The sequence below is a fragment of the Rhamphochromis longiceps genome, linkage group LG12, assembly GCF_057381845.1.
Source record: "Rhamphochromis longiceps isolate RC_006_pf linkage group LG12, R_longiceps_female_GT1.1, whole genome shotgun sequence".
NCBI classification, from domain to species: Eukaryota; Metazoa; Chordata; class Actinopteri; order Cichliformes; family Cichlidae; genus Rhamphochromis; species Rhamphochromis longiceps.
This window is the reverse complement of record NC_140568.1, coordinates 19,824,428-19,851,864: the sequence shown is the minus strand read 5'-3', so window position 1 is coordinate 19,851,864 and position 27,437 is coordinate 19,824,428. Positions and strand designations below refer to the sequence as shown.

General features: G+C 39.6%; 1 protein-coding gene across 1 annotated transcript in view; it reads left to right on the top strand.

Moving 5' to 3' along the window:
* The first annotated feature begins 16,103 nt into the window (after window positions 1-16,103).
* The window catches only part of LOC146657193 (multivesicular body subunit 12B-like), a 35,738-nt gene continuing 24,404 nt past the window's right edge, over window positions 16,104-27,437 (top strand). Inside the window, exons 1-3 of the mRNA XM_085426926.1 lie at window positions 16,104-16,188; window positions 17,596-17,697; window positions 26,259-26,354. Coding sequence (XP_085283052.1) covers window positions 17,605-17,697; window positions 26,259-26,354 — 189 coding nt within the window. The 5' untranslated portion in view covers window positions 16,104-16,188; window positions 17,596-17,604. The remainder of the gene's footprint in view (window positions 16,189-17,595; window positions 17,698-26,258; window positions 26,355-27,437) is intronic.

Here is a 27,437-nt window from a genome sequence, read left to right as displayed (position 1 = left end):
AGCATGCCGAGGATGCTCCAAATGCGATTTTACATCCACTTATGGAAATCCATTGTTCCTTGAACATTTCCACATACAAACCAATATATGCTTTTCTGAGAGGTCTAAGACCTCAATTACATCAAAGGCAGTTTGTCCTGCTGCTGGGCTGCCTGTTAAAGGGCTTAAACAACTGTGTCAATGCTACCCCCTTGTGACCGCACTGCAGCAGAAGAATTTCTTCGCAGCAGCCTTTCAGTGCAAGAAATATGGTTGAATTCAACAAAACAGGAATGCAATGAAAAAGCAATAGTTTTACTCTGTATCAAATATCTTGAAGGACTTTGGCTCTAAAATGCAAATAGTTTCTGCAACACTGCAACATTTTTGCCCATTGTCGTGCACAGATAATTCTATCTAACACACCTATGTTAAAATAGAGCCTGTGTGTATGCCTTGTTTTGAAGGGCAATTGTCTGACATCTTCATCGCTGTTTGAACTGTGAAGCAGTGAATAATAAAGATTAAAAGAAAGTGTGAGAGGTGTTATTTGCACAATAGGAATTGAAATGTGTCATCGCGTCACCCGTTGCATTTGTAGCTCCTAGATCTCTTTCATTAAAACCAAAGACGTCTAGAAAGTTGCTATGATGACGTGCAGACAGATGTGCATGTCAGAGCCATGAGAGGGAATATTTTGGAGGGCACTCCTCCCGCTATCCGAGCCCCGAGAAGAGAAAAGCATGCAGTCTTTTATTGTATGGACTTGAAAAGAAATAATTAGACACAGAGATATATAATTCTGCAAAGCTGCATGGCTCACTTGTCACATGTGGCAGAGAGAAAAAGGGGCTGAATTCTCTGAAGTGCAGTTTGCCATAGGCCGCCACTTTTATTTTCTCAAGTTTGCTCTACCTTCAAAGACACTGCGTGGGATGAGGAAGTTAGAGCGCCTGGGCTTTTTTATTCTTTGTTATCGTAAGAGAGTATTGAGAAATAGGAAAGAGGAAGGATTTTTACAAATATTAGTATTTCATCTAAAAAATGAAGCACATTACAAAGCAACATTTAATTAAAACATATTGTTCAACAAATATATTACAGAACTTTGTGCTATAACAGATGTATAGTGTTTAATAGTTTGAATAATTACTAAGCAATGCCACGCCAGCATGTTTTAAATTTATATTATTCTCTCTCTGTATAATTATGGCGGATGGTTTAAATTACAAAACAAGATTCTGATTGAAACACTGTAAAGGAAACAGAGATGACATTTTTCATCAACTTCACAGAAAAGTCAGAGGAAGTCGATCATCAGTCAGAGTGGATGTGCCAATACTAATAAGCATAGCGTACTGAGAGAGCGGTGATTTCAACACAGGCCAGGGAACAAGACAAATAAGACATACAATTGGATTTTTTTTGTTATATTTTCACACTTTCACATTATTATGTAAAGAACAATTCACATTTTATTTTTTAATCTACTCAATTTAAATGAAAGCTTATAATGTTGCTACAAAACTACAAAGCAAAAGAGATGCTTTGCCTATAATTCACTGTGAAACATGAGGCCATATTAGAGGGGGCTGCACTATGCTGACATCTCACACAGCCCTGAGGTTAGGCCGTGTCAATCACAGGACATGTGATTGCAGGAGTCCCCGCCTGCCCTCTCATCGACACCTCCCATCGACTTTCCTTCATGCAGATCAGTGAGCCTAAACCATTTCATTCAGGGTGACCCACCGTCTCCCTCCACACTGGACAGGTTGATTTGTGCCTTGCTGGCAGGCTTCAGCAGAGCTATGACTTTTATCCACTTAAGTATGTATATTTTACCTGACTGTATGGTTCCATCTCTCATTAATAGTCAGTGCACACCAGGAAGCATGGCTCCCAGCAACGTGTACAGTATGCATGCAACCAAACAATGTTCACTTTCAAAGAAGAGAAATAGTGTTTGATTTTTTTTCTCTCCCCCTGACCTTAGGTCTGTGTGTGTAAACATGTGACCTAATATCATGCTACCGCGCTGTTATTTATGTCATATAATCATTTCAACTCCCTCAGGATGCAGTCGGCACACAAACATGACCAAAATACATATTTAGATTTATTTGTCTGCAACTGTCCAATAAAACATATCCTTTGCATTTCCATCTCTGGGCTTTAGTCCCAGTGGGAGTTGCTGGCTGAGAAATGTTGTGCTTTCAAGCTTCAGGGAACAGCAATGTGAGCAATGTTCAGGGCGGGGGAATAAAAAAAAAGTGGTACGCTGCCTAAGTGTTGTACTATAAAGAGAGAAGAAGTAGGTTTTCACATTCCAAAAGCCTCCAAGGGTTTTAGCTCTGCAGTGGAATGTGGGTGCAATCATCATACTCATCTCAGGAGAGACCAGACTATAGCAGGCTCCCAACCACTCACTCAGTCTCTTTGTCTCATTTTCCTTTTATTTCCAAGTCTCCGTCCTTTTACTTTGACCGTCTCTTAATGCTCACTAAAACCGTCCATGTTTTCTGTCAAGGCGAAGTATTTTGAAATACCCAAACGAGCCTCGGTTATGTCGCTGTCGTTCACGGAAATAAAATGTACAACTGCGTAATGAAACAAGTCGATTATAAAAGCGGAATGAAATATTTTATGATGTGCTTATGAAGAAGAAAGGAATGTCTTGATGAAAGCTGTGCCCTTCGGTGCGCTGCGGATTTCATCCTCATGCCATCCACACATGTTTTAGGGTGTTTGTGGGAGGAGAGGCATCCCCTCTGTGACCAGAGTCATAAATGAATTACTATAAAAAGGGTTACTCAAGGGCTAGATGGCTTTTACGTAATTGTGCTGTGGTGAAACGGGGTAAGGGTCTTTCCATAAAATTTCAATAAATTGTACATTTTCTCAATGACTTGTTGCCCCAGCGAGCGGCACATTGAGAACACTAGACTTGAGGAAGTGGACTGCAAATGCCAGCACAGGCAGTGTTATATTGAAATGTGAACTGTTAAAAGGGTAGCAATATGCTTCCCCCCCCCTGTAACGAACGTATTTAGGCTTATTTAAATTGTCATTGGAGGTCATGTGTGACATCTGTGTAAAAATTGACTGCTAAGTGCACCTCATATTCACAGAACATTATAGGGCTAAATGAAATTCATGATCAAGGCTGCCATTCTCCCTTGAGTAAATCTAAACCCCTTCTCATTGGATATGCCTTTAAATGCAACGCCAAGTTAACTATGTAACACGTGTAACACACTGTTCTTGTATATAACAGTACATGTTTTGGGACTAAAGCAACAACCAAAAATAAAATAGAAAAACAGTAAATTAACAGGCTGGACTTTGTGGGTGTGGCTTAATCAGATGTGCCTGACATCATCCTTATCAGTTCATGGGACCCCAGAAATATTAAGGATGCTGGGTAAGGAAATAGGTCTGCAGGCACTTTGAAGTTGTACGTGTGTCACGTTAAATAACAATTGCGGTCATTTTCAAACTAACTGTTATTAAAACGTTCAGTCCTACCTCTTGGCTGACAGCCGCTCTCTGAGTATCTGCAATATTGGTTTCTCACACTTTCCGTAATTAGCAATGATCAAGAGGAATTATAAACAGCAGTTAACATCATTGTACTCCTCAATGACCTTGATAGATGGTCAATTATAGTGATCAGGTCACGGCGTTTATTGGATTTAAAGTGGCAGTGATGGGCCCTTTTGGCCTAGCGTGGGTAATTATCACATTTACGCATGATTTAAGACGACAGTGTATAACAAGAAAGGCTTGACTTAAATTGAATCATTTTCGTATTTATGCATTTATGCAAAAGTTGACAATGGGCAGCCATGAGTGGGAAAATTAGTGGGAGACCCACACAAAATATAGACACCATATATATATATATATATATATATATATATATATATATATATATATATATATATATATATATATATATATATATATATATATATATATATATATATATATATATATATATATATATATATATATATATATATATATATATGAATGTGATGTAATTCACTTTAATACATCAAAACTTTATTTTCAAATTGCACCTAAACTTGCTTGCTTTGCATTTTATTGGTACTTCCACAGGCAGCTGTATTTCTGAAAAAACAAACCCAAAATAAAACAAACTGCTCAGAGTAAAACATCTCATGGTCAATAGTCTTTAGCTGTGCTGGCAGTGGGAATCTGCCAATAGAGGGAGGATGCTATATACCGATCACAGCTGTCAATAAATTTTTTCTTCTTCCCCATCATCCATTATTCTGTTCCTGTTGCACTCAAAAAAAGGCATCTCGCCACTCTTGCTTAGGCAGCGGCAGACAGCTTTTTGTATCTAGACACCTGAATATGATCAACGGAAAATCTGCTGCTCAGCTCCTCTGGTAACGCAGGGAATACATCAGTGCCTTGTTTATTTACTTTTCCACATGCCAGAAAAGGTCAGAGTCAGAGTATTATACTGCACGGCCAAAGCAGAACTCAACAAAAGCCCAGCAATGAAAACAATATCATCCATATTTTAAACAGCTGGCACCAAACAGAGGGAGTCTTACACTAGGGTGCCAATTATTCTAGTTCTCAGGGTTTTGCAGCAAAGCACAGTAGCCCAGGTGTACTTCTCAAATAAAACCATCATTCTTTTATACTTTTTGAAAAATTGCCGATATGTAACTGAACGTGAGCGCTCGGTATCATTTACATTTTAATCATATGGTGCTAACTAATACTTTACACTAAGGAGAGAATTTTCTGGAGTTTAAATGCAGATGCTTTTCAGACAGCAAGCGCGGTTGTTTTTTGTAGTCTGGGTTTGTTTTCTCTCTGTGGACTTATTAAAGTCAGTGCAGCACAGTCTGTGTTCTATAATCCTGATGTATTATTAATCATTTCTTCCTGTGCAACTCCAAAAACTTCCCTTTTTGATTTTTCCACGTGAAAGTGCACTGAATTTGAAACGGAGCCAAGTCCAGGGTGACAGAATGCTTTATTTTCTTTCTGTTACAGAATGTATAAGTAAGTAAATACAATGGCAGCATTGTTCTGGAAATAGTGTTTTGGCACAGGATGGCTTGTCCATGTCCATGCGCATGGAGCACGATGCTTTGAGCAGCTGCTTTTCAAAGTTCACCACTATTGTCATGCAAAAGAGCAGTGTGTGACGGCGGAGAAAGAATTTCAGAGCTTATCCCACTCATATCGGGATTTTCCAGCACTATATTAGACTGCCATGTAAACAGCAATTTGCATCCTGTTTTTACTTATCGTTGATTTAGTGCATGAATGAAATTCCTACAGTTCAAGAAAAAAATTTGGAAAGTGAGTTTATTCAGTTTCCTCAAAACAAATTAAAAACTGAAATTTTACTTGATATTAATGATGTTCTTGATCTTCTTCTACCATATGTGGTGATCAGTAGTCCCAACATACGTAAGTCTGCAACAACAAGTCACATATACCCCCTCGCCATCATCGCAGGTGCTTGTGGCATTTTTTTCTACCTTTTTTGCCTCGCTTGGGTAAGATGATAATCCAAGCCTAGTCCACTGACAGACTGCAACATGATTCACTTGGACAGTGACTGACTGCACATCCAATTTGTTTCAACTCCAGAGCAGCAGCTTATTATCTGAAATGCATGAGATGTCTGTGCATGAGAGGCGTGATCAGCTGGGGCATGCGCCGGGGCTGCTGGGAAAGTAATCAATAAGGGATTGTCTCTTGTAGTTTAGGCCGACACATTATGACAGAGCTGAAAATTAAACAGGCAGATATTAATAATAATGGAAATCAGAAGCTCATGGGTGAGAATGGGGGGAGGGGTGAAACTCAAAATACTGTATGGATCGTGTTTGGTAGAGGGTGCTTGGGCTTAGAGCTCCGAGTTGCTTTTTTTTTCTGAAAATATGTGAAATGTAAGAGAGAAGGCAACAGTGATGGCATGGTGCATGCATCTCAAAAGTCATCTTACATAAGCAGTGCTACTGACACTTTTAATCTTAACGCTTCTTTTAACCTATTAGAAACATTTCAATTACCACAGTTATCTTAACAGTTAATATCTGTGCTTATTTTATGGTGTTTCAAGTGAACCTGACGTAATTGTTTAAAGCTTATGTAAGTTTGGCATATACAGTGCTGTGCAAAAGTCTTGAGCCACTTTTTATTTTACTCAGAAAATTGGAAACCGGTGCAACATGGACAAACATACATTTAAATACAGAATACAATGCAAAAAATTCTTGTGTTGTTTTTTTTTTCAGCAATTCTAATGTGTTTAAGATCATTGTCATGCTAAAAACAGAAGCCATTGCCAGTCAGATGACCTGGTATAAGCTAGTACTAGAGGCTGAGAGTACTAGCTACATTCATAATTCCATGAATTTTGATAAGATCCCCAACACCATTGCTTAAAGTGAGCCGCCCTACTGTTTAACAGGTGGCAGTGTTTAACACTCTTTCACATCTTTCCTGAACTCCATACTTATGATGATTTAGCAAAAGCTTACAATTTGATCTGTTGCCACTGATTTTGAGTCCAGTTCATGTGTAATTTGGGATACCACCCTCCCCTGTCACTCTTTCTTCAGAATGGCTTCTTGACAGCTACACATCAATCAACAGCATTTTTAATAAACAGTAGATGACTCAGCTAAAAGGCCTTTGCTGGATTTTTCTCAGGGATATGATCTTCTCATATTGTTCATCTGCAGTAGATATATTTTGTCCCGCCACTTCTTCTTTTGTCATCCACTTGTCCAGATTCCTCAAACTTTTTAAGGACGCACTGCACACCATTCTGAGACATGCCAAGTTTTCAACTAATGTATCTTTGGGAATCACCTTGTTGGTGCAAAAACACTATTTTACGCCTGTCAAACTGTGTTATCTTTGGCATTTTTCATAGATCCACTTAACGAAATGGGAGCAAATTATGTGTTTTGTGACAGGCTGCTACTAACAAAGTGCCTAAAGAGACAATTTAAACATTTCTTCTTTATTAAGTTGTATATTATCTGTAGACACAACACCGGCTCGTCTTGAGTTGAATTTTTTAAAGTGTTTTATGGCTGAACAAACAAAACAAAAACATTTCTCTGAAAATTGCACAGTACTATAATTGATCCATAGAACTAAGTTGAGATTGATGCTCACAGCAAGCAACAGCTAACATAACTCAAGAGAATACACTGAATAACAGAGTCTGAATCCCCTTCATGCACAAGGTCTTATTTCATATAAATCTTGCCTACTCCATGAACAGTTCTACTGAAGGAAAAATGGATATGACACAGATAATGACCATGCAGATGTGATTAAAAACTTTGATTATTGAAACGACAAAACAAAGAAGTACCTCACTGCATGATGTAAAAGGGGTCATGGGCAATAAACACAGAAATAAACTGAGGCGTATAAAGAGAGATTCCCCTGCCTTGTCAATTAGGCATAGCAATCTATTTCTATTGTTTAAGCAACAAACGTGCCATCCTGAATGGGGGAGGGGTTTGGGGGGGGGGGGGGGGGGGGGGTAACAAACAGCATTACTGGCCATTACAGATGCAGTGTCATTGATTATTTATACCCTTATAAAATGCCTGGCTCCCTAGTGGACCAGACTTGCTTGGCTAGCTTTGATAAAATGTTCCCTCTAAATCACCACACCAGGGCAAACAACACATTCAAATACATAAGAGAGTTGAGCGACAAAGTCCTGCGTGTGTAATAGATATGAAGATCACTGTATAGAGAACAGGAAATATTGTGAGAGCTAAAGCCTACTACATCTTATTAAACTAATAACTCTTTGTGGGTTTTGTTCTCCAGCTCTTGTCTGTTATATGTGTGATTTGTTTAATTTTAGGTCGCATAACCTCTCTCTTGTTGGAAAAAAAAACCACACAAAGGACAGTAGATCACATTCCTTCTGGAGATTTGGTGACACTGGATGTTTTGCATTAGTTAGCAGTGGAACAGATGGCTGCTGCTAGCTGAGCTCACGAGGAAGTCAGCACTTTTTTGAACTTTCATGTTGTAGGTGTCTGCATTGGAGCAGGACCTTCTTCAACCAGTCACCTCGCCATGGGAATAGTCCCTCTAAGATATTAATGGTCGCCCTTGCAGAGACGACCACCTCAGCACAAAGCCCACCGGGATGCAGCATCGCAAATGGCACACCTTGCAAAGCCACGCTCCTTAATGACACCAGTCTGACATTGTGGAGCCTTCAGAAACTAACTGGATAACATATATCAACCTCTTACTCGACTAAATCACCTGTGTAGCAATTTGACACAATGTCCTCTAAGTAGTTGCTGTTAGTGGCCGTATTCAGACACTCATGAATATCCTTTATTCGTAAAGGTTAAAGGTCAAAATGCCAGATGTCCTACAGCACGGCGCATAGGAAAACATGCAAGAAATACACAACAGTCTCATAGTGACAAACATGTGCCAAATGAATTGCAAACAGGTGAAGTAAGTCCATATTGGACACACTTCCCAGAGCATGGAAAGTATGAAAGAGAGGACAACATCTTGTATCATCTATCTTCCTTAAATGCTGAAGCCGTGACAAAGTGGATAGAGAAATTATGATAAATGATAAGACACATTTAGTCAATATCTGTAATTCTCTTTCTTCACTCTGCTTTGTTTTTATCCTCACATAGTGTCGTTAGAAAGACACCTCTTCATTCAAATTGCACTTTGAAGGCCAGATTGTGATCAAATTGAAATGGACACACGTGTTAATATCAATATCGCCATCTAGGAGATAGATTGTTGAGGGCTCTGTTTTGTAAATTTATATCTTATTTACACTGCGAGGGAGATGCAAACTGTAATGTAGGGGTCTGTCGTCAAGAGCAAAGCAGAAAATCTCTGCTGTTCAATTCAAGTACAGGAAACTACGCCGCACCCATTAGCCATTTCTAACACAATCACTGGAGCTCTAATCAACCATGGAAAATCTTGGTCAAATAAAATCATACCTACTCTTTAACCAGTCATTAACTAAATCTACCATATAATATGTGGTGCACTGTACATGAGTGCAGCATATTCATGCAAACCTAAATGGACATAGACATTTAGACATATGACAAAAGGTTTGATGCATATTGCATGATTTTATGTGGTTATGTGATAAGGAAATGGTAACGACACAGCTGACCTGCATCAACCTGTTTATATTTGTATGATTTCTAAAAGTAGAACTACTTTATATCACATATAACACAAGGACTGATATAATGGCCTGTGAACCTCTGAGCATCCAACCTGGTCTCAGTGTAGCTGCTACTAGTTATGCAGTATGTATGGATTCTCCTCTTGCGTTGAGAGATGAGCATCAGCAGTTTCTGTGGCGTGTGGTGGCTGTGCTGTGTTTGCACTGGGTCAGTGCCTTGTCATGTGTGATGCTAGGCTCCACTTTGGCTTGCATGATGCAGATTGCACATAACTTACATATACGGTCATAACTTGACACAGGTTGTAAGGCACTGGCCTTTTGGCTTGCACATTTCTGCTGCACATCCTCAACCCTCCTCTTTTCAAATATCTAGTTTCTTTTGCGACAACAAAGGTTTTTGTCACCAACTAGGTCAGTTTTGAGTCGGTGTGTGTCAGGCGGTGGTTTCTATCTTGCATTATTTTATCAGGGGTGGGCATCCAGAACACTTTGTAACACAGCTGAGTTGGCCTAAGATCAACGTGTTTGGTATCTGGGTGTCATCCGTTCTAACCACATGTCCATCTCAGCAAAAGTGGGCTTTCATAGTCATCCCCTCAGCGCCAGTGATCCCACATCTTGCAAGCACGTCAATGTTTGGAATCTTATCCTGCCATTTGATCTTACACAATCATCTCAGGGAGCACAGATGAAAGGCTTCTGGCTGTTTTATGTGTCTTTGATAAAGGGTCCAAGTCTCACAGACATAAAGGAGAGATGGCAGAACTATTGCTTCATATATATTGCAATATGCCAATTCTGATGTATTGACAATCAAAGCCTCAAGTGTTGAATCCAAAAACGGTTGTAGCCCCCAGTGCATATAGGAAAAATCAGTCATTGTGCAGTTATTTACAGAGGCTTACATATTCTTAAACAGTCATGTTGCTAAGATCAACATTTTTTTATGGTTATAAACAAAAAGGTTAGATGTGCTGATAAGTCCCTAGAAGAGTTTTCAGCTCTCTCATGGAGGGGACTGGTAGCCAGAGAAGTTTATGAAGGATGGGAGTATTATCGTGATGGTGCCACACTGTCATTATCCAAATGACAGTGTGGCACTGCTCTGAATATAACGGAATTTCTAAACTCTTGGCAGGAGGCGCAAAACCAAGTATTGCAGCAGTAAAGCCATGGCCATTTACCTCAGAAAAAACGTCAACCTGTGGTGGACCACTAGAGGGCTCCACTCACACCCAGTGTAGAGGAAGTGTGTTCCTGTGTTTTGTGGCGCGATATGCGCAGTTGATGTTGGAGACGAATAAAGAAGGAGTGAGAACTGAGAGCTGTGTCGTTGATGCTTACCTCCACAAACCGTTATATTTGCATTTTTTAAACAGTATTTGGATCAGAAGACTAAATACAGTATGTGGTTTTAAAGTTTGTACTGGAGATACAGATACAGCGAAAGCTTTAACATGTCATACTAGAAAAAAACACAGATCTATCAATAACAACACTAGTAATGTTTTAATGAAATGTTACATTGCACTTATTAGCTTGCCAGTAAAAATGGTTTTGAGTACCTGTAATTTCACAGCTTAGTGACCACTCTGCTGGTTGTCCTGTGTAGCCTATGGCCAAGAGAGCTTAATGCTGGCAATAAACTGAGTGAGATATGCATCAGTGTGAACAGCTAAGAGCATGACAGGAAGATGAGTGAAAAGTACAACACAACGTGACATTCCCTCTGAGGTGAAAGACGTGACAGTAGCTCATAATGTATGATGTCTTGTTAAGCTACACACAAGCTACACACACATACACCTAACGCAACTAGTCAAAAATTCATAAATAATTTCAATTTCTACACAAGATACCTGAGGAACATCTAATTATGTAACTGAGAAATGAATGAAGGGTGTCGTAATGGGGTGGACTGCGATGCACTGAAACACCTTGTTGCAAACTTGATGGTTTCCTGCATTATATCCGTCAAACTGCTGCAGGGATGCACAAAAGCACCAGGTACCAGACTGTCTAAGGTGCCTAGCCTCGCTGCGTGCTTTCACAAAGTGAGAGAATCAGAAGGAAAAGGACAACGGCGGGGCTGAGAGCAAAGGACGACGGGATCGTACTGCCCAAAAAATATTTGCAGACTGGATACTGAACACCGTTGTTGAGGTTACTATTTATCTCATGCCAGCCAAGTTGGCACGCACATCTGGCGCTGGGTACTTAGTGCAATTATTTATGATTTCCTCCAAGATTTAAAAGCTCTTCGCCCGGCCTTGTAATGCAGTAACTGATTGCACTGCTAATGTAATTAAGGGGAGATTATGATGTCCACGTGGCACACCAGATGGTGGCATTCACAGCGATGGGGGAAGGCACAACTGGCACACCACTGCACAAGGGCAGTGAGGCGCAGTCAGTCGGAGCAGTCCAGACTCCCCACCAGACGGAGGAAAGTGTATGTGTGTGCGCGCGTGTGTGTGTGTGCGTTTGTGTGTACGTATGTGTGCATGCATTAGTGGTCTGCATGCACAGATGCATGTGCGTGTATGGGTGCATTTAATGATAAGTTGAGCAATAAAGTGTAAGCTGATAGAGATAAGCAAATGTAATATACTACAGAAGCAATTACTTACAGTAGGACGGTCACATAAGATCCATGCACAAGTATAAATACACAAATGAAACTTAGAGGCCATATATAAAAACCACCGGTTGATTTTGGAAGTTGTGTACAACGCCATCTCCAAAAAAGTTGGAAACTGTTTAAGATGTAAATTACAGAATCTAACGATGTGTGAATTATTTAAACTCTGAAGCACGTGTTATTGAAAAAAAAAAGTGTTTCCGTCTTGAAATATATATACTGCATGCTCATTTAAAACCTGATCCCAGTAGCACGATTTGAAAAAGGAAACGTGGTATGTTAAGCTATTCTACCTTTCTATGATCAGAGTTTGCCAAATGCTGCAGATTGGCCTGTTTGACTCTTTTATAGATGTATTTGGTTGTAACACCTGCAGAATGTAGGTGTTACAAGAAGACCTTATCTAAATCATAAAATATGTATATATTGTTCAGCATTAATGATGCCTACACATTTGTGTGCACTAATGCACAGCTATGCTGTCATAAATGCTGGATTTTAACGGTATAACAATCATTTCCTGAAATAATTTCTAGTTTTATTCAGCCAGACAAGACAGCGTGCTACTGTATTTTGCTTAATTCCAACTTAAATGAGCTCCTGATGCAGATTTAACTTGCATTTATAGCTTAAGCGACAAACTCTGCTCACTCTGGTCTGTCGAGCTGGTGCATTGATTTCCACAACAGAACTGTATCAGGTGGAGCTGGAGGTGGCAGAGTTGAAGATGTTGAAATTTTCATTGGATGTAACCAGGAAGGACAGGGTTAGAAATTATTACAGTGAGAGAGTTCAGCTTGGGCGGTTTGGAGACAAAGTTAGAGGGGCAAAGCTGGGATGGTTTGGACATTTAAGACAAGCAGTCCAACTCTTAGACAAAGGACATTAGAGATGGAGCTTTCAGGCAGGAGGAAAAGAGAAGGTCTATGTCTTTAGTGAGAGAAGACATGCAGAAGGTGTGTCTGACATGAGGAGGATACAAGGAGATAGGGTGAGATGAAGACAGCAGATCCCTAAAGAGGAAGATGAAGGAGACTGAATAAGAGCCTGAGGATCATTGCAATTTAACATTTGTTTTTAGCTTTGCCCCTGAAGTACAAGGATATCTCTGGATTCTCGGATTCTTATAATGATATTAGATTCTTAATATCATTAACATTACAATAATGTTAGCTGTAATCTTTTTCAATTTTCCTTGGACTAATGCTATTCCTAAATTGTTGGAATACTTGAAACAGTTGTTAAAAGAGTGGCGAACCCCTCCCTGTCTTTACTTGTGGAAGACTCAGCCTCTCTGTTTATACCCAGTCACGTTACAGACCTGCAGTTAACCTAATTTGCAGTGAAATGTTCACCAGATGTTTGTTTTAGGATTAGATCACTTTTATGTGCTGTTAAAAAACAAAACATGTGGCAGATATTGATTTCAAACTCAAACAGTTTTGATATTAAACTTATTAAATATGCTTTCTTTGTATTTTTCGAGTTAAGATTTGAAAGGATTTCCAAATGAATGCGTTCTGTTTTTACTGAGATACAGCAAGCTTTGTCGGAAATAGCGCCGCGTTATCTAGAAGCATTTTAAGAAGTCTCCTCTTTTTATGGATGATTTGTTTTAAACTGCAAACATGAAGAATTAGTGAGTGAATCTGACAGTTCATACATCTTCAACTTGTGCAATTCAGTGCTTTGGCCAAGAAAACAGATGGCATAAATGGAAAATTAAATCACATTTGGAGAAGCCATCATGTTTCGGGAGTTTTTTTCCAGCCAGGGCAGCAATGAGACTCGACCAAACTGACCTTTAATTAGAGAGAAGCATGATATCATGGAGCCATGCGAGGCTGTATTCTATGGGGACGCTCAGGGTAGGCTTCCTAAAGCTTGTTATTATAAGCTATTCAGGAGACACGTTTTTTTTTTTTTTTAATGTGTAGAAAAGCAAGGAGGAGGGGGTTGAGGGTTATATATAAAATGAGACCTGCAGATTTCTACATAGCCCATAATGGGCTCATGCGGGTGACGGGGACGTTGGGGCGCAGTAGATTTCCCAAGTTGAGATAGGATATTATTACTCTCGGGGTGGCAACACAGAAATCTCCATCTCTGTTCCCTAGTCTAGTGTCAGCAAATTACTGAACACAGTGAATGACCTTTACACGTGGAAAAGAAAACCTTTGCTGTTTTTTTTTTTTCCTTTAATCATTCAGGTGCAAAGTTATTCACCAAGGTATAATTTTAGTCCAGGGGCTCTTCTTTCATCCACTGATTACCACTCACGACTACAAGATTGTTACTAGAATGTGTGTGTGTGTGCATGATATTTTGCTCATGATAAGATGATCCAGTATTTATGGGGTCAACTTTAAAGCGAGATGTGTCATAAAGTATACATGAAACAAAGCGTGAACAGAGAAATCACAGTTTTAATGAACCTTTTCAAAATGCCAGCTGTAATGCTATGCGTCCTACACTGGCTGCTCCCCCACAGAAATCTGCCACAGCCATCATTCATCTTACCCCACAACCCTCAGCATGCAATGTGCCACACATTAAAACACTGTAAAAGCTGATGGTTTTCACAGTTAGCATGTGTTGCTGCTATCTCCAGACTCTCAATGAGTGTTTCATCACCTATTCCATAATTAGAGCATTACTTTAGCAGGTGCACCTCTTCGCAGCTGGAGCATGTGTTGTTGTTTTGGGGTTTTTTCCCCCTCCGTCTACTCTTTTCTCCCTACCAACACCTGAGATTTTATTTTATCAACTTCAGCACCACTGCAAATCTCTGCCCAAAACGAGCGCGTTTCAGTAGGTTGTCAACACCTTGATGTGATAGCATGTGCTGGTGCGTGTGAGGTTGGTGGTGGTGATGATACGGGGTGTTACAGGGGCTTACTAAGTAGGAAAATCTTCTTCCACTGTGTAAACTTCCTCACCGGAATTAATTGCAGCTCCAACTGACATACAGTTAGCCACAGTTATCAGTGCTGTGTTGTATGACGTGAAGAACACTGTTTGCAACATGCCAGGATCTTTACACTTGTTTTATTCTGTCAGCCACAGGCTATGCAAGACAAACTATTCTCCCCATTACAAACTCAAATGATGACTTAAAGGAGTAAAATCTGATAATCAGATATATTTGGAGGATCATGAAAGATGTTATGCGAATTATTCGAATTGTCATCGCACTGCATCGACAGTAAGATTTGAAACAAAATGTAAAAGGCAAACATTTTATTTTCTCTAGGTCTTTTATGTTCATTAAATGTTAATATACTGGATAGTGAGACAATCAACATCAGAAAAGATTTTTTAAAGGAAGGGTTATAAAGGCAAGCGGTAATATTTTTGTCTGCATCCTTGGTAAAATCAACCACATGAATGGAAGTGTTAAAATGTTTTTTTGTTACATGGGGTGTCACTTTCCTCTGAAAGTCACCCCCTCTTCATAAATTTCAGAAGGAAAACCGATCGCCAATAAATACATCTCACTGCGTGTGACATTCGGCCAGCATATGGCACCATGTCATAGAGCAGAGCAACAAGTCTTTGATTTGAATACAGTACATTAGGATAATAGTCGCAGAATGAAATAATTTATTTGATTGGTATGGTGGGGGCAGAAATAATAAACTCGATGATGGGAAAGCATCTGCCGCCTGCTGGTGTTTTGGACAGTCTACAAAGAGGCTTTCAAGTTTTGCACTCAGAGAGACATGAACATCCTAATGTTACAGCTAAGTCAATACACTGGGCTTGGTCTTACTTTCATCTGATTACAGAAACGACATGTGACTATTAGAGAGACAACCAACTGCCAGGAGGCGTGACCTGTAGATATAGCCATGTAATGATAGCCATTTAGTGAAGCACAACCTAATTTAGTTACAACAGCCAAATTGGATCACGTAGGTTATTGCTAAAAAATACACCCTGGCATTGCAGGCCTTGAAATTCTTTGCATGCTTTGTTCTTAATTTAAGTTTTTTTTTTTGTTTTGTTTGTTTTAAGCAACTGATATCTAAGCCGTTTGCTGAATAAAATGTCCCATTTTGTTTTTTTTATCGTTTAATTTATTTATTTATTAATAAAACAATAAATCACAGGAAAAAAAATATTCTTGGAAGACCAAATATTGGACTGTAGTTAATAATTTCTTCCCTTGAACACCAGGAAGTATTTCCTTGCTACATGTTGGCATGTAAAGGCCAAAGTTCACAAAGTGGTAGTGATAACGGGGGGAGACGTTTTAGCAGGTAAAAACACAAAGGACTCTGGGTTTAGCTTCTGTGTCAGCTCACCGTTGAGTTTGTGGTGGGTTTCAAGTCTCCAGGTAATTTGTAAGACTGCTATATGACGGGCGTTAGCGTTTTATAACACAAGATGCATGTTGGACGTTAACTAGAGCTGTGTTTGCGTCACACCCCTCTCGGTAAAGCAGTTGTAACTGGGCACTTGTAAATAAGCACTTTCCAGATGGATACAGGATAAAGCTAAAACTATTTAAACCCTAAAACCAGTAAGTATGCTAGCTAAACAGAAAGTTGGTTTTTTTTAGCCAAAGAACTGCTCTTAGCTTGTAAATATGACTGTCAGATACAGCATAAACCGCATTAGCGTCTTAATTTTATGAGCATAGTTTCTAATAATGGTTCTTAACATAAGAATTATTGAAGTTTGTCACCTGTGACCTGACAGGTTAGCAATATGCAAAATGTTCGCAGGTACATGTTTAAATAATTTGTAAGATTATTATTATAATATTATAATATTATAATTCTCCATATAACTTACAACCACAAACTGGCTCTTCAGTACTATTTAAGACTGTATACTATCTTGGATTTCATGGTGATTTTTGTCTTTGGAAATGCAATATGCTTGCAATGGTTTCTCTTTTTTTACTTAATCTGCCTGGATAAGTTCTCCAGGCCTTGTTTTTGTGCTGGAAAAACAAAGCTCATTTTAAACAAATGAATGTTGCAAAGAGATTCTTCAATCTATTAGCTAATTTGCTATCCTGTTTCATTTGAATAAGTACAGCTATCTAGCATTTGTTAAAGAGACAGCTGTTTTCTGGAGTAAAACCCCTAATTTGATCAGCTTAATTGCAATAGATTTTCTAAATATCAAGATTGAATGCAGCAACTTTGTCAGTTAGTACAAGAATGTTTTAAACCTAATCTAATAAAATTGCGCAAGGGAACCTTTTGTAAAGCCACTTACCCTGTAAGAGGCTTGCATACCCATTAGAAAAAAATTCCCTTAGACAGGAAGAGATAGCAATTGATTGGGACTTCCTTGAAAATATGTGATCACTCCCCCTAATTTGTGATTTGGTGAAGTCATTGGGTAGTCTCCAAATGCTGTTTTGTCACTGGTCTCACTTGTCATTTGATCCTGGATTAGGCGGACACTTTTTCTTCTAGATCCTAATAAGCCTCATCAAGAAGTCAATATTGTGGCCATTTTAGCCAAGAAAGTCTGTGTGCATCCTCTGTGTAATGACTGCCAGAGGTGAAACACACACGCGCGCGTGCACACACACACACACACACACACACACACACACACACACACACACACACACACACACACACACACGCATATATATATGTGTGTGTGTGTGTATGTGTGTGTGTGTGTGTGTGTGTGTGTATGTGTGTGTTTCACCTCTGCAGAAAGAACCGTTGATACCAATTGTACCAATTGTAATGGTACTCTTCTGCTTTTCTAACAGAGCTTCGACATGTCTGAAGTCAGCAGCAAGTTTCCCATAGACCCCATCACTGCAGTTGGAGTAGTGTCTTCACCCAGCAAGGCCCCTGATGGCTACTATGTTGTGAGTACAAACATCCCGAGTATAGGTTTTATATATAAAAGACTGACGTACACCATGAAATCACCAATTGCATTCTGAAGGTTCAGTAAATGGCCTGCATTTGTATAGCGCTTTTCTAGTCCATAGGACCCCAAAGCGCTTTACACTACATTCAGTCATTCACCCATTCACACACACATTCACACACTGGCGATGGCAAGCTACATTGTAGCCACAGCTGCCCTGGGGCGCACAGTGTTAGCATTTTGCCTGCCACCATGATGTAAACCATACATGGATGAAAGGGTGGATTGTTATCACCTTATGCTGGCAAGCCTGGTTATTAAGCTGTATCCATAGTTTTCAGATGTCCAGATATTCACTAATTAGTTCCAAGTAAAGAAGTCATTCACCAAAAATGGACTATTTTTATGGCTGTTCATATAATATAACCACTAGCACTTTATATAGCCTCTGTAGAAACTATCTACACCCTCACTTATCTTAACTGCACTACTGTATAGCTCTGTGTAAATAATCATTCTGTACATTCGATAATCTTTAATCCTACAACTGTTTACAACTTGCATAGTTCCCATTTCTGTATAGCTGTATATCCCAGATTCTGTAAAGTTATTTATTTCATATTCTGTATAGTTTTTCATATTTATATCCTGTTCATATCCTGTACATAGCTTGTACTCACTACAGCCTGTACATACTTATAGTTATAGAATATTCACAACATACTTCATACCGTGTACATTATAACATACCATAATAGACCCATTTCTGTAATATACTCACATATCGTTAGCTTCATAGCATAAGTGCCTAAGTCATTGACTTAGTCAAATGACTTAGGCAATTATGCTATGAAGCTAACGATATCTATATTATTGCTAATATATATTGTAATATATCTATATCACTAAAGCACTTCTGGATGGATGCAAACTGCATTTCGTTGCCCTGTACCTGTGCATGTGCAATGACAATAAAGTTGAATTCTATTCTATTCTATTCTATTCTATAATTAACATACACAAAACCAGTTAATTAAAATTATCCAAAAGGCGCCAACGATGAAAATACAGTAGATAGATCCAGTTCTGAGTCAAATTAGCAGAGGTGACACCTAGCCACTTTTGTCAGTGGTAACCCCATATAGTTATTATGATGGGTATAATTACTTACAGTAACTGTAACTGTTTTTTGTACCACACCTGTTAAGGTTCTGATGATTTTTACCCCATGAAAGGCTGATGGGGTATCGTCATTATCATGCTGGGTAGGTGGGTGGGTGGCCAGGTGAAGTGGACACCTAAATTTGTGAACATAATAACTCGAGAGCAAGGTGACTCATATTTCATATTTCATTACATCGACTCCAAGGTCAAAATATCCCATTTGTAATTTTTTTGAACTATAGGCACCTGCATGTGTGTTTGCTAAAACAGGCTGAGAGCAAGTCTGCACTTTATTTCATTTCTTTTAAAAATCACAGGTTCAGTAAAAAAGCACTTTTTTGTCCTGATGATGCATTTAACATTTTAAAGTGTTTTTGTGATAGGACCAGAATCCAAATTGTTAATCAGTGATTGTTGTCATAATTGGAGATCTAATAAGATTTATTTTGCTTTCTGTACTGAGTTGCACATGTAACAGTTGAAAATGATTGTGTAGCATAATGCACACCCAGGCTGTTGGCACCCTTTCAAGGTGTTTTTGTAAGATCTGCTAGATGACTTATTCATAAAGTTTACTTTGATGATTAGACGGATTGCCATCGTTGGTTGCCACCAGTGTTGTAGACACACCAGAGGCAAAGGTTTAATGATGTTAGGTTTATCCCCATATAATTTAACTTTGTCCTCATGTTTTCTTTATGTTCAAGTCTCACAGCATCTTCACCATTAACAGAAATGTGAAGTAGTGCAGGGCAGGCTGCTTAATTAGATTTTTTTTTGTAACTTAGTTTAAAGGGTAAAAAAAGAGAAGACAGTGCGCAAGTTTATCAAAGCACGAAACAAGCTCAAGGGCAGATCTCTCTTCCTCTTCCCTTCTTCCTATTCAAGCTTCTTTTGTTTTCATTAGGCCCCCAAAGCCTCCCTCTTCCCCCTGTTTTTATCTCTTCCTGCTCCACCCAACACACTCAGCTTGTTCCTATCGAGCAGATGACGTTGGGTTGGCATCAGAAAGGAGCCATCGGCACGGAAACTGCGTACACGCAACACAGTAACAAACACAGGGAAATCAGATTTCATTCTCTACCAGTCCACTGCACCTTACGCTGTGTGTGCAAACACTGTGTATGTTCCAGAGGGTGGTAGACGAGAAGTGCAAAATTAAAAACGAATTTTTAAAATAAATATAAATCTGATTTCACTCTGTTTTTGCAGGAAATACTGTTACTGCATGAAAACATGCTAGTAGAACTAATTGACCAAACTTAGTAGGTTACTACTTTAGTTTCAAATGGTAATGTTAGCATCTGAGCTACTTTGGGCTGCTCCCTTGTCACAAAGGGTCACCATAGTGTGTAATTCTGCATGTTGGATTTGGCAGGCTTTTATACCAGATGCCTTTCGCTTACCAAGCAAATGTGTGAGTCGCTACACTTGGAGCCATAGCTTAATGCTATTGATCTGTTGCAAGGGTATCATAATAAATAAATCTTAATCACAATGTGTATGCTCCAATCAGCCTCAGCTGCACGTTGCGTTGAAATGGTCAGCTGCCAGAATGAACTAAGATGGTGTTTAGCAACATGGCAGTTGCTAAATATGAGAAATTTGATATTGTTAATCTTAAATGCACTGTTGTAAGCTTGTTAGCATGCTGTAATTAGGATGTAGTTTATGTAAAGTATTGTGCCTATGTACAGCCTTCCCAATGTGCCAGAGGTTGGCTGTCGACTCCTAGTTGTGTCAAGTTATCAGTGCTTAGCTGCAGGGATGTTGCTAGTAGATTATTTTAAACTACCTCATAGCTGCGCTTTGTGACCTGCGTTGGTCACTAAACTGGCTGTGGTTGGTTTTAAGCGTTAGTGTGTTGTTAGTGGATCACCCACAAACTTTGGCTGCCTAATAAATCTGATGACTTTCTCTATTTGAGATGGTAGCTTCTGATAGAGTAAGATACTCGTTTGTAGAAAAGAAGGACTGCAGTACAACCTTTAAGAGGGTTTTATTGTCAAATTTTTAAGTCAATTTTAAAAAGTTATGATTCAAGATTAGAGCATAAAGAATAAAAAGTTAAGTGCAAGTCATCCTCCAAGATAAGATTCAAGGTCTTTCAGGCTCATAGGATCTATTTCAAATGCGTTTGTCCCATCTTCAAGAATATCTTTTCGAACATCACTATGTGGTCTTTCATCTGCAGACTTGAAATACAAACAAAAATATCTGCAGTTGGTATCAGTGTACTAATGCACCACTGAGGAGGGAAAGTCTCAGGATATTAGCTGTATTGATTTTTTTTCTCCTTTCATATAAGAAATCTTTTCAAATACCTCCTTAATACGGACTGTTCACCATGCTTTCCATATACTTTATAAAGCAGATCAAAGAGCTGATTAACTCTTTTGCTCTCTGATACCGTACGCTCACATCTCTGAACTTGAGCAGGTTGTTCCAACACGAGAGAGCGCAGGCCCAGATCAAACACTGTTCCACTGGGATCAGGAGCTTTGCTAAAGCACCAGCAGCCACCTAACATCAAACGCACTGAGTAGACTCTTGCTCACTCATGCTCTGTTCATGGGTTGCAAAGGAGCTATGGCAGCTAGCTTCTTCCGCTCTGCTTTCAGCTAAACTAATTGCTCGCACGCTTTAGCACCCACTTTAACACACACGCTGAATCTCAACAAGAAAGTCAAGTAGATTTCAAAGTGACTTTAGTTCTTTAAAGTACACATATTATGCTTTTTGGGTTTACCTCTTTTTCTGTCATAAACTATTTTTGTGCTTGTCAAACACCTGCAAAGTTCAAAGGTCATCCAGAAAAGTTATTCTCTGTCCAAAATGTCTTGTTAGGAAAACAGGGTTTCTTGCATGGCTTGTCTACATCCCTGCACATTTGCATAATGGCCACCTAGTGGCTAGTTGAACACAGCCTCAAGCAAACAATATGCAGCTGCCCCACATCATTATTATGTACTTGTTAATGCTCCTCCTCTCTCTGTAAATTATTTCAACCATGAACAAAACATTTAGGCATTGTAAGAAAGAGTGAATACGTCTTATCCATCCTCTTATCCTTATCAAGGTGATGGGGGGCTGGAGCCTATCCCAGCTGTCACAGGGCGACTCTATTGCAGGGCTAACACTTAGAGACAGACAACCATTCACACTCACATTCACACCTATGGGCAATTTTAGAATAATCAATTAACCTAACCCCACTAACTGCATGTCTTTGGATTGTGGGAGGAAGCTGGAGTACCCAGAGAGTACTCCACACTCCACACTGAAAGGCCCCAGCCAGATAGTGGAGTCACACTCAGGACCTTGTTGCTGTGAGGCGCCAGTGTTAACTGTTTTCCTATTATTCCTTGAATAATAGGAAAATCCTTTGCATTAGCAAATTATTGGGTGTATGACATAGATAGTAATGATGGACATTGCTTCCAACTAGGGCTGCCACGATTAGTCGACTAATCACGATTACGTCGACTATTAAAATCGTCGACGACTAATTTAATAGTCGACGCGTCGTTTGAAGCTTTGTAAGATCCCAAAAGATCTTACAAAGGAATAAGAAGTTGGATTTAAGAGTGTAATAACGGACTGAAACAGAAGATGGCAGCACTGCATGTACAAGGATGCCAGCTGCCGTTAAACCCCGAAGAGGAAGAAGAAGCAGTGTCCGGTATCGTAGCTGTGTCCAAATTCAGGAACCGCGCGGCCCTGCTCAGTTTCCAGCAATGGCGGCAGCTAGTTAGTTTTAATATTACGCTTATTATTCTTTCTGGGTCACAAAATAAACATTTAACATATTTTCAGGCAAGAATGTAGCCGTGTAAACTTCAAATATCTGCTTGGTTTATCAAGACAACCACATATTTTCAAAAGCGCTCCGACGTTTTCGGAGACGTCTGTTACCCACCAGCTCGATCGTTAGCCGGGGTTCAAGGCTCATTAGAGCCGGTGAGAACACCGGACTCTCGGCAAATCGTTTTCAAAACCAACGCCGTCTTTCACTACTCAGGTTAAACATGATATATAAGTCACTTAGATAACTTAAAAATGTTATTGTTTGGCTTTTTTTTAGTATTTTATTTGTTCCTGAGTAAATCGGTTTGGCTGAGATTAAAGTTATAGTTTTTACACAGCTGAATAAACGTCAAGCAGACAACTGATTATCAGAAGTATGAGATACTCGAGAATATACTCCAGTGTCCTGTTATATTTTAGATAGCAAGGAGCAACGGCTGAGTTTATTAAACTCCACCGAAACAATCTGCAAATTTCATTAAAAATTTTATAAACTATCATCTTGTCTTTCTTTTTAGTTAGCACATACCTTAAACACTTAAAGCTGTAAGCTAATGATAGTTATATAAGAGCAGATGCTGCTGGTGCAATAAGCTGTACGTTTTATGTCCAATGGATGCATGATCTGAAAATAATCGGTGACTTGTCGACTATCAAAATAATCGTTTGTGGCAGCCCTACTTCCAACTGAAATATTGGACTGTGTATTGGAGTATGTCTATACAAAATATGTCTGTTTTTTAAATCTTGGTCATACTGTTTCAGAGAGGATTATCTGGGGTTCACGCATTGAACCATCATTGGCTAACAACTTGTTACTGACAAGCCATTAGCCAATGGGTGGCTTCATAGTCGGACCCGCCCCCTTCACAACTTCCAGTTTGTTGCATTGCACCTGAAAGTTGTATCTCAAAGCTTCAAAATGGGACTTAAGAAACAAATGGATCATGTAACTGTAGTTTTACTTTGCTTTATGCTTTAGTGTCCCCAAAGAGGAAATTTGTTGTTGTGTCCAAGCTCAAGCTGCCAGCAGGACAGCCACTATAACTACCATGTAGATACAACTAAATCTATCTGTCTGTGGCGTATGCTCACAGGGGCAATGTCAGAACTGGAATACTGAAGGACAATAAGGATAAGTGTTAAATTGTAAATGCAAACCAATAAACAAGGACTGGGTGTGGGTCATTATGTTTTCATGTCACTCAGCTGGATTTTCATTAGCCTACCCTGATATATATTATTATATTATACACACACACACACAAGGGGATTTAAGGGGCAAAAACTCTACCAAGGCAAATGCTGTATTCAGCCGTTTTGAAGAAAGTGATTTTTCTTTAAAATGGCCCAAATGTAAAGGGCACCCATGTGTACCCATGTGCTCCACTTCTCAGGTTTTCTTGGTAGTTTTTTCCATGGTCCTAATGACAGGCAGACAAACAGAACAGCAAACATAGCTTATAAAGGCTTTATCAGAGGAATAAATTGTAATGATGGAAGTCATTTCAGTGTTGTATGAGAGTACTGTGCATACTCACACACATATTTTAAGTACTTGATCTACTCCTCATTTAGTCTGTCCAGCTGTCACGGGTCTGTTAATAAGGTGGGCCTCAAAGCAACAGGAACTTAATGGTTATTTTTAATCATTAAAATGTGTGCGCTTTTACGCTATTTTACAGACCCCCCAAATAGAGTTAAAAACCTGTAAATAGCCACAGTGTGTGTGTTTTTTTAATATATTGTCAGAAGCTGATTTATTTTAAAATAAGATCTGAAATACTTCTCAGCTTCTGTGTTTTTCTTTGTTTCCCTGTGCCTCGTATATTTTCTCTTCACCTGGTTTTACTCTCCAGAGAGTTTTGATTTTATGCCTTTATATCTGTATTCACAGCTGTGTCTCTCAGTGCTTCATGGCATCTTGCTGCTTATGTCTGTCTCCAGAGATGCTTCATAGGAATATTCAATACCCCCTAAAGACTTGTTTCATCGGTGGGCTTTCAGATCACTGCGAGCATAAGCTTTTAAGAAGCAGTAGTTGAATCTGACATTGCATTTTAAATCAAATGACACGACCATATTTCAATATCAGAGGTGTGATATCTCTTATCAGACAGGTGACATTCTTCTCATTGAAGTCTGTGTAATGACGGCGCCATACAGTGGCACTCGTGTATGTATTAGACAAGATCCACTACAAGTTTACACATGCTTTTGCTGCCGTGGCTCAGCGGTTGGCGTTTCAAATTCAAGCTGCGTCGCGTTCTTGCTGCCGGCGGCTGTGGCAGGATGATGCCTGAGGTGCCTCCTCAGAGGACCGTGCCCTCGTTACTCCTCAACTTGACTTTGGGTTTCACAAAGCGAGCCCTTTGTTTACGCTGACAGGATGCGCTGGCTACTGACCTGGAAAAAGGTGGCCAAGACGGGTTGTCTTGTAAGGAAGTAAGAGAGGCTGGTGATGTATTGGCTCCTTCTGGGACCTTTCATGGAACTGCTGTGGAGAGGCCCTGCAATCCCTCTCTCTGCTCATCTTCTCCTCTTTCTCTCTTCTCATCCTACTATCTGTCTCTGTTCCCCACTCTAGCCTCTGCTCTCATCCCATCTAGTCAGTGGTGGTTTTGCATGAATCTCCCCATACCATGTCCCCCCCCCCCCCCCTCAACCAGTCACCGGGGTCATTCATCATTATTGTCAAGGGGGTAATGTGTGTGGGTGGGTGCAGAGATCTATGACTTCTTCATTTGAATGAACCTCATTAGATTGACTCTTCTTTGTAAAGGATCCCTTTAGAAAGTAACTCTGGCAGTTATTTAGGTTATTCTCACATGATAGCCAATGGAACATGACGCTTCAGCCAAGCATGTTTGCTCGAACGATGGAAGAGTCTCTGCGATGCAGTCTGCAGGTTATATTTTGCTTTATCACTCTGCCCTGCATACCTAAATTTACATAGCAATGCAGTATAGGACCTTGAGGTTGACTTGTGGTACCCACATGCTGTCAATTTGATGCAATCTCTCTTTTTTTTTACTGACTCTACTGCTTGTTTACAACTATGAATGAGCCTGTTGTACAAGGGCAAGCGGCTCGGGTCTTTGAAATCAGACTTTAAATTCTTTGTAATTTATTCTTAGAAAAAGCTGTCTCCTTAAATAAAGTAAAACTACTCGTGCTGTGTGCGCAGTGTCTCAGTCTCAGTTTACCCACGTCTTCACTCTGGATACATTACAGAAGGTTTATTTTTTTTTAAAAGATACATTCCACATTTACCATAAATATATTCCCTGCTTTCCCACGTTGAAGTTTGCCTCCCTTATTAGAGCAGATCCTTGTCAGGGCATCTTTAATCAGCCAAGTCCCAAGAGATGATATTTTTAGCCACCTTTTTGGAGGCTAAGACTTCTTTACCCACGCAGAGCACTAATGAGATGGAGCAGTAGTGTAGGCAAGCGTTAATTAAGGCTAGTATGCAAAGGAAGAGGCAAAAGCAGCACGCTCATGGCATACATACATTAACTTTATCCCACCTCCTGCATGTTTTCTCTCTCCTTGTTTTTTTTTTCCCCTATTTTTTCCACGTAGGTTGCACAAACAACAGATGGCTCTGACGCCGACCTGAGGAAGGACAGCTTATTCAAATCCAAGGTCACACGCTACCTCTGTTTCACCAGGAAAACTGTAAGCGTGAATGTAAACTTCTCCCTTTTCCTATGTGCTCTGCACTAGCTCCTCATCTGCTGCACCTTCTTTTTTGATTGTTGTATGCCAATGGTCATTAGCTCACTTTTTGCTGCCAGAATATCTTAATAGGCCTTGTGTTTGTCCCGCTTTAAAAAAGCCAGGACTGGTAGTGCAGTTTTAAAGTTTTCGATAAAATGGATATGCATGCATATTCTGGATGGATAATACCTGGAAGAGGTATTTTTCATGTTGGTGGCCCTCGAAGATATTATTTATGTTTATTCATGAAATAGCAATGAGCTGCATTTTAACTATTCCAATTTATCTGATCAGCAGCAGCCATGGTTACCAAAGCTTATGTACATATAATATTTGAATCAGAAAATGCCTCCTATTTATGCAAGAGAAAATGCTGTAGGATATATATATATATTTACAGAGAGAGAGCTCCTGATTTGAGTAGCCACGACTCCTCTGTGGCTGAAATGATCTTTGCATTGTATTTCTCATAATGCTGTTGGGGCATTTTTTTGACTCCTCTCCTGCCTGCAGCCTACAGCTGATGTGTTTCTGCTTGGCTGTCAGCTGCTCTGTGGCCATAAATACACCTGCTTACATTGCCAGGATAATCAACCTGTCTAACCTCAGCGCATACAGCTTACTATTGGTCGTCTATTAATTAAGTTTCCGTGGGTTGCAGGTGGACGGTGCAGGCAGTAAACAAAACCTGCATTTTTGTTATTACTTTGCATCAGCTCAATTTTAGGACTTAATCGAGTCCGATTCTTTTTCGGCATCCCCCTTAAAGTCAGGCAACCTGGCAGCAGCTACCTCGTGCCGGAGCTCAATCTGGCCCTCGGTTTAGTATATAGCATACAAATGGCCTTCCCCTAGTTCCTGTATATTATCTTAAAATGCGTGTCCACATTGTTTTGAAGACTTTGACGCAAATAAAACATGACAGAGCCATCAACAAAGGCTATTTTGTCTGCCAGTCATTGGAGCTCCCACTGTAATTGTCTATGACAAAAACAGATTCTGTAGAATTAGCCCCTGTATTATGTGGGGAGAAGTAAATAG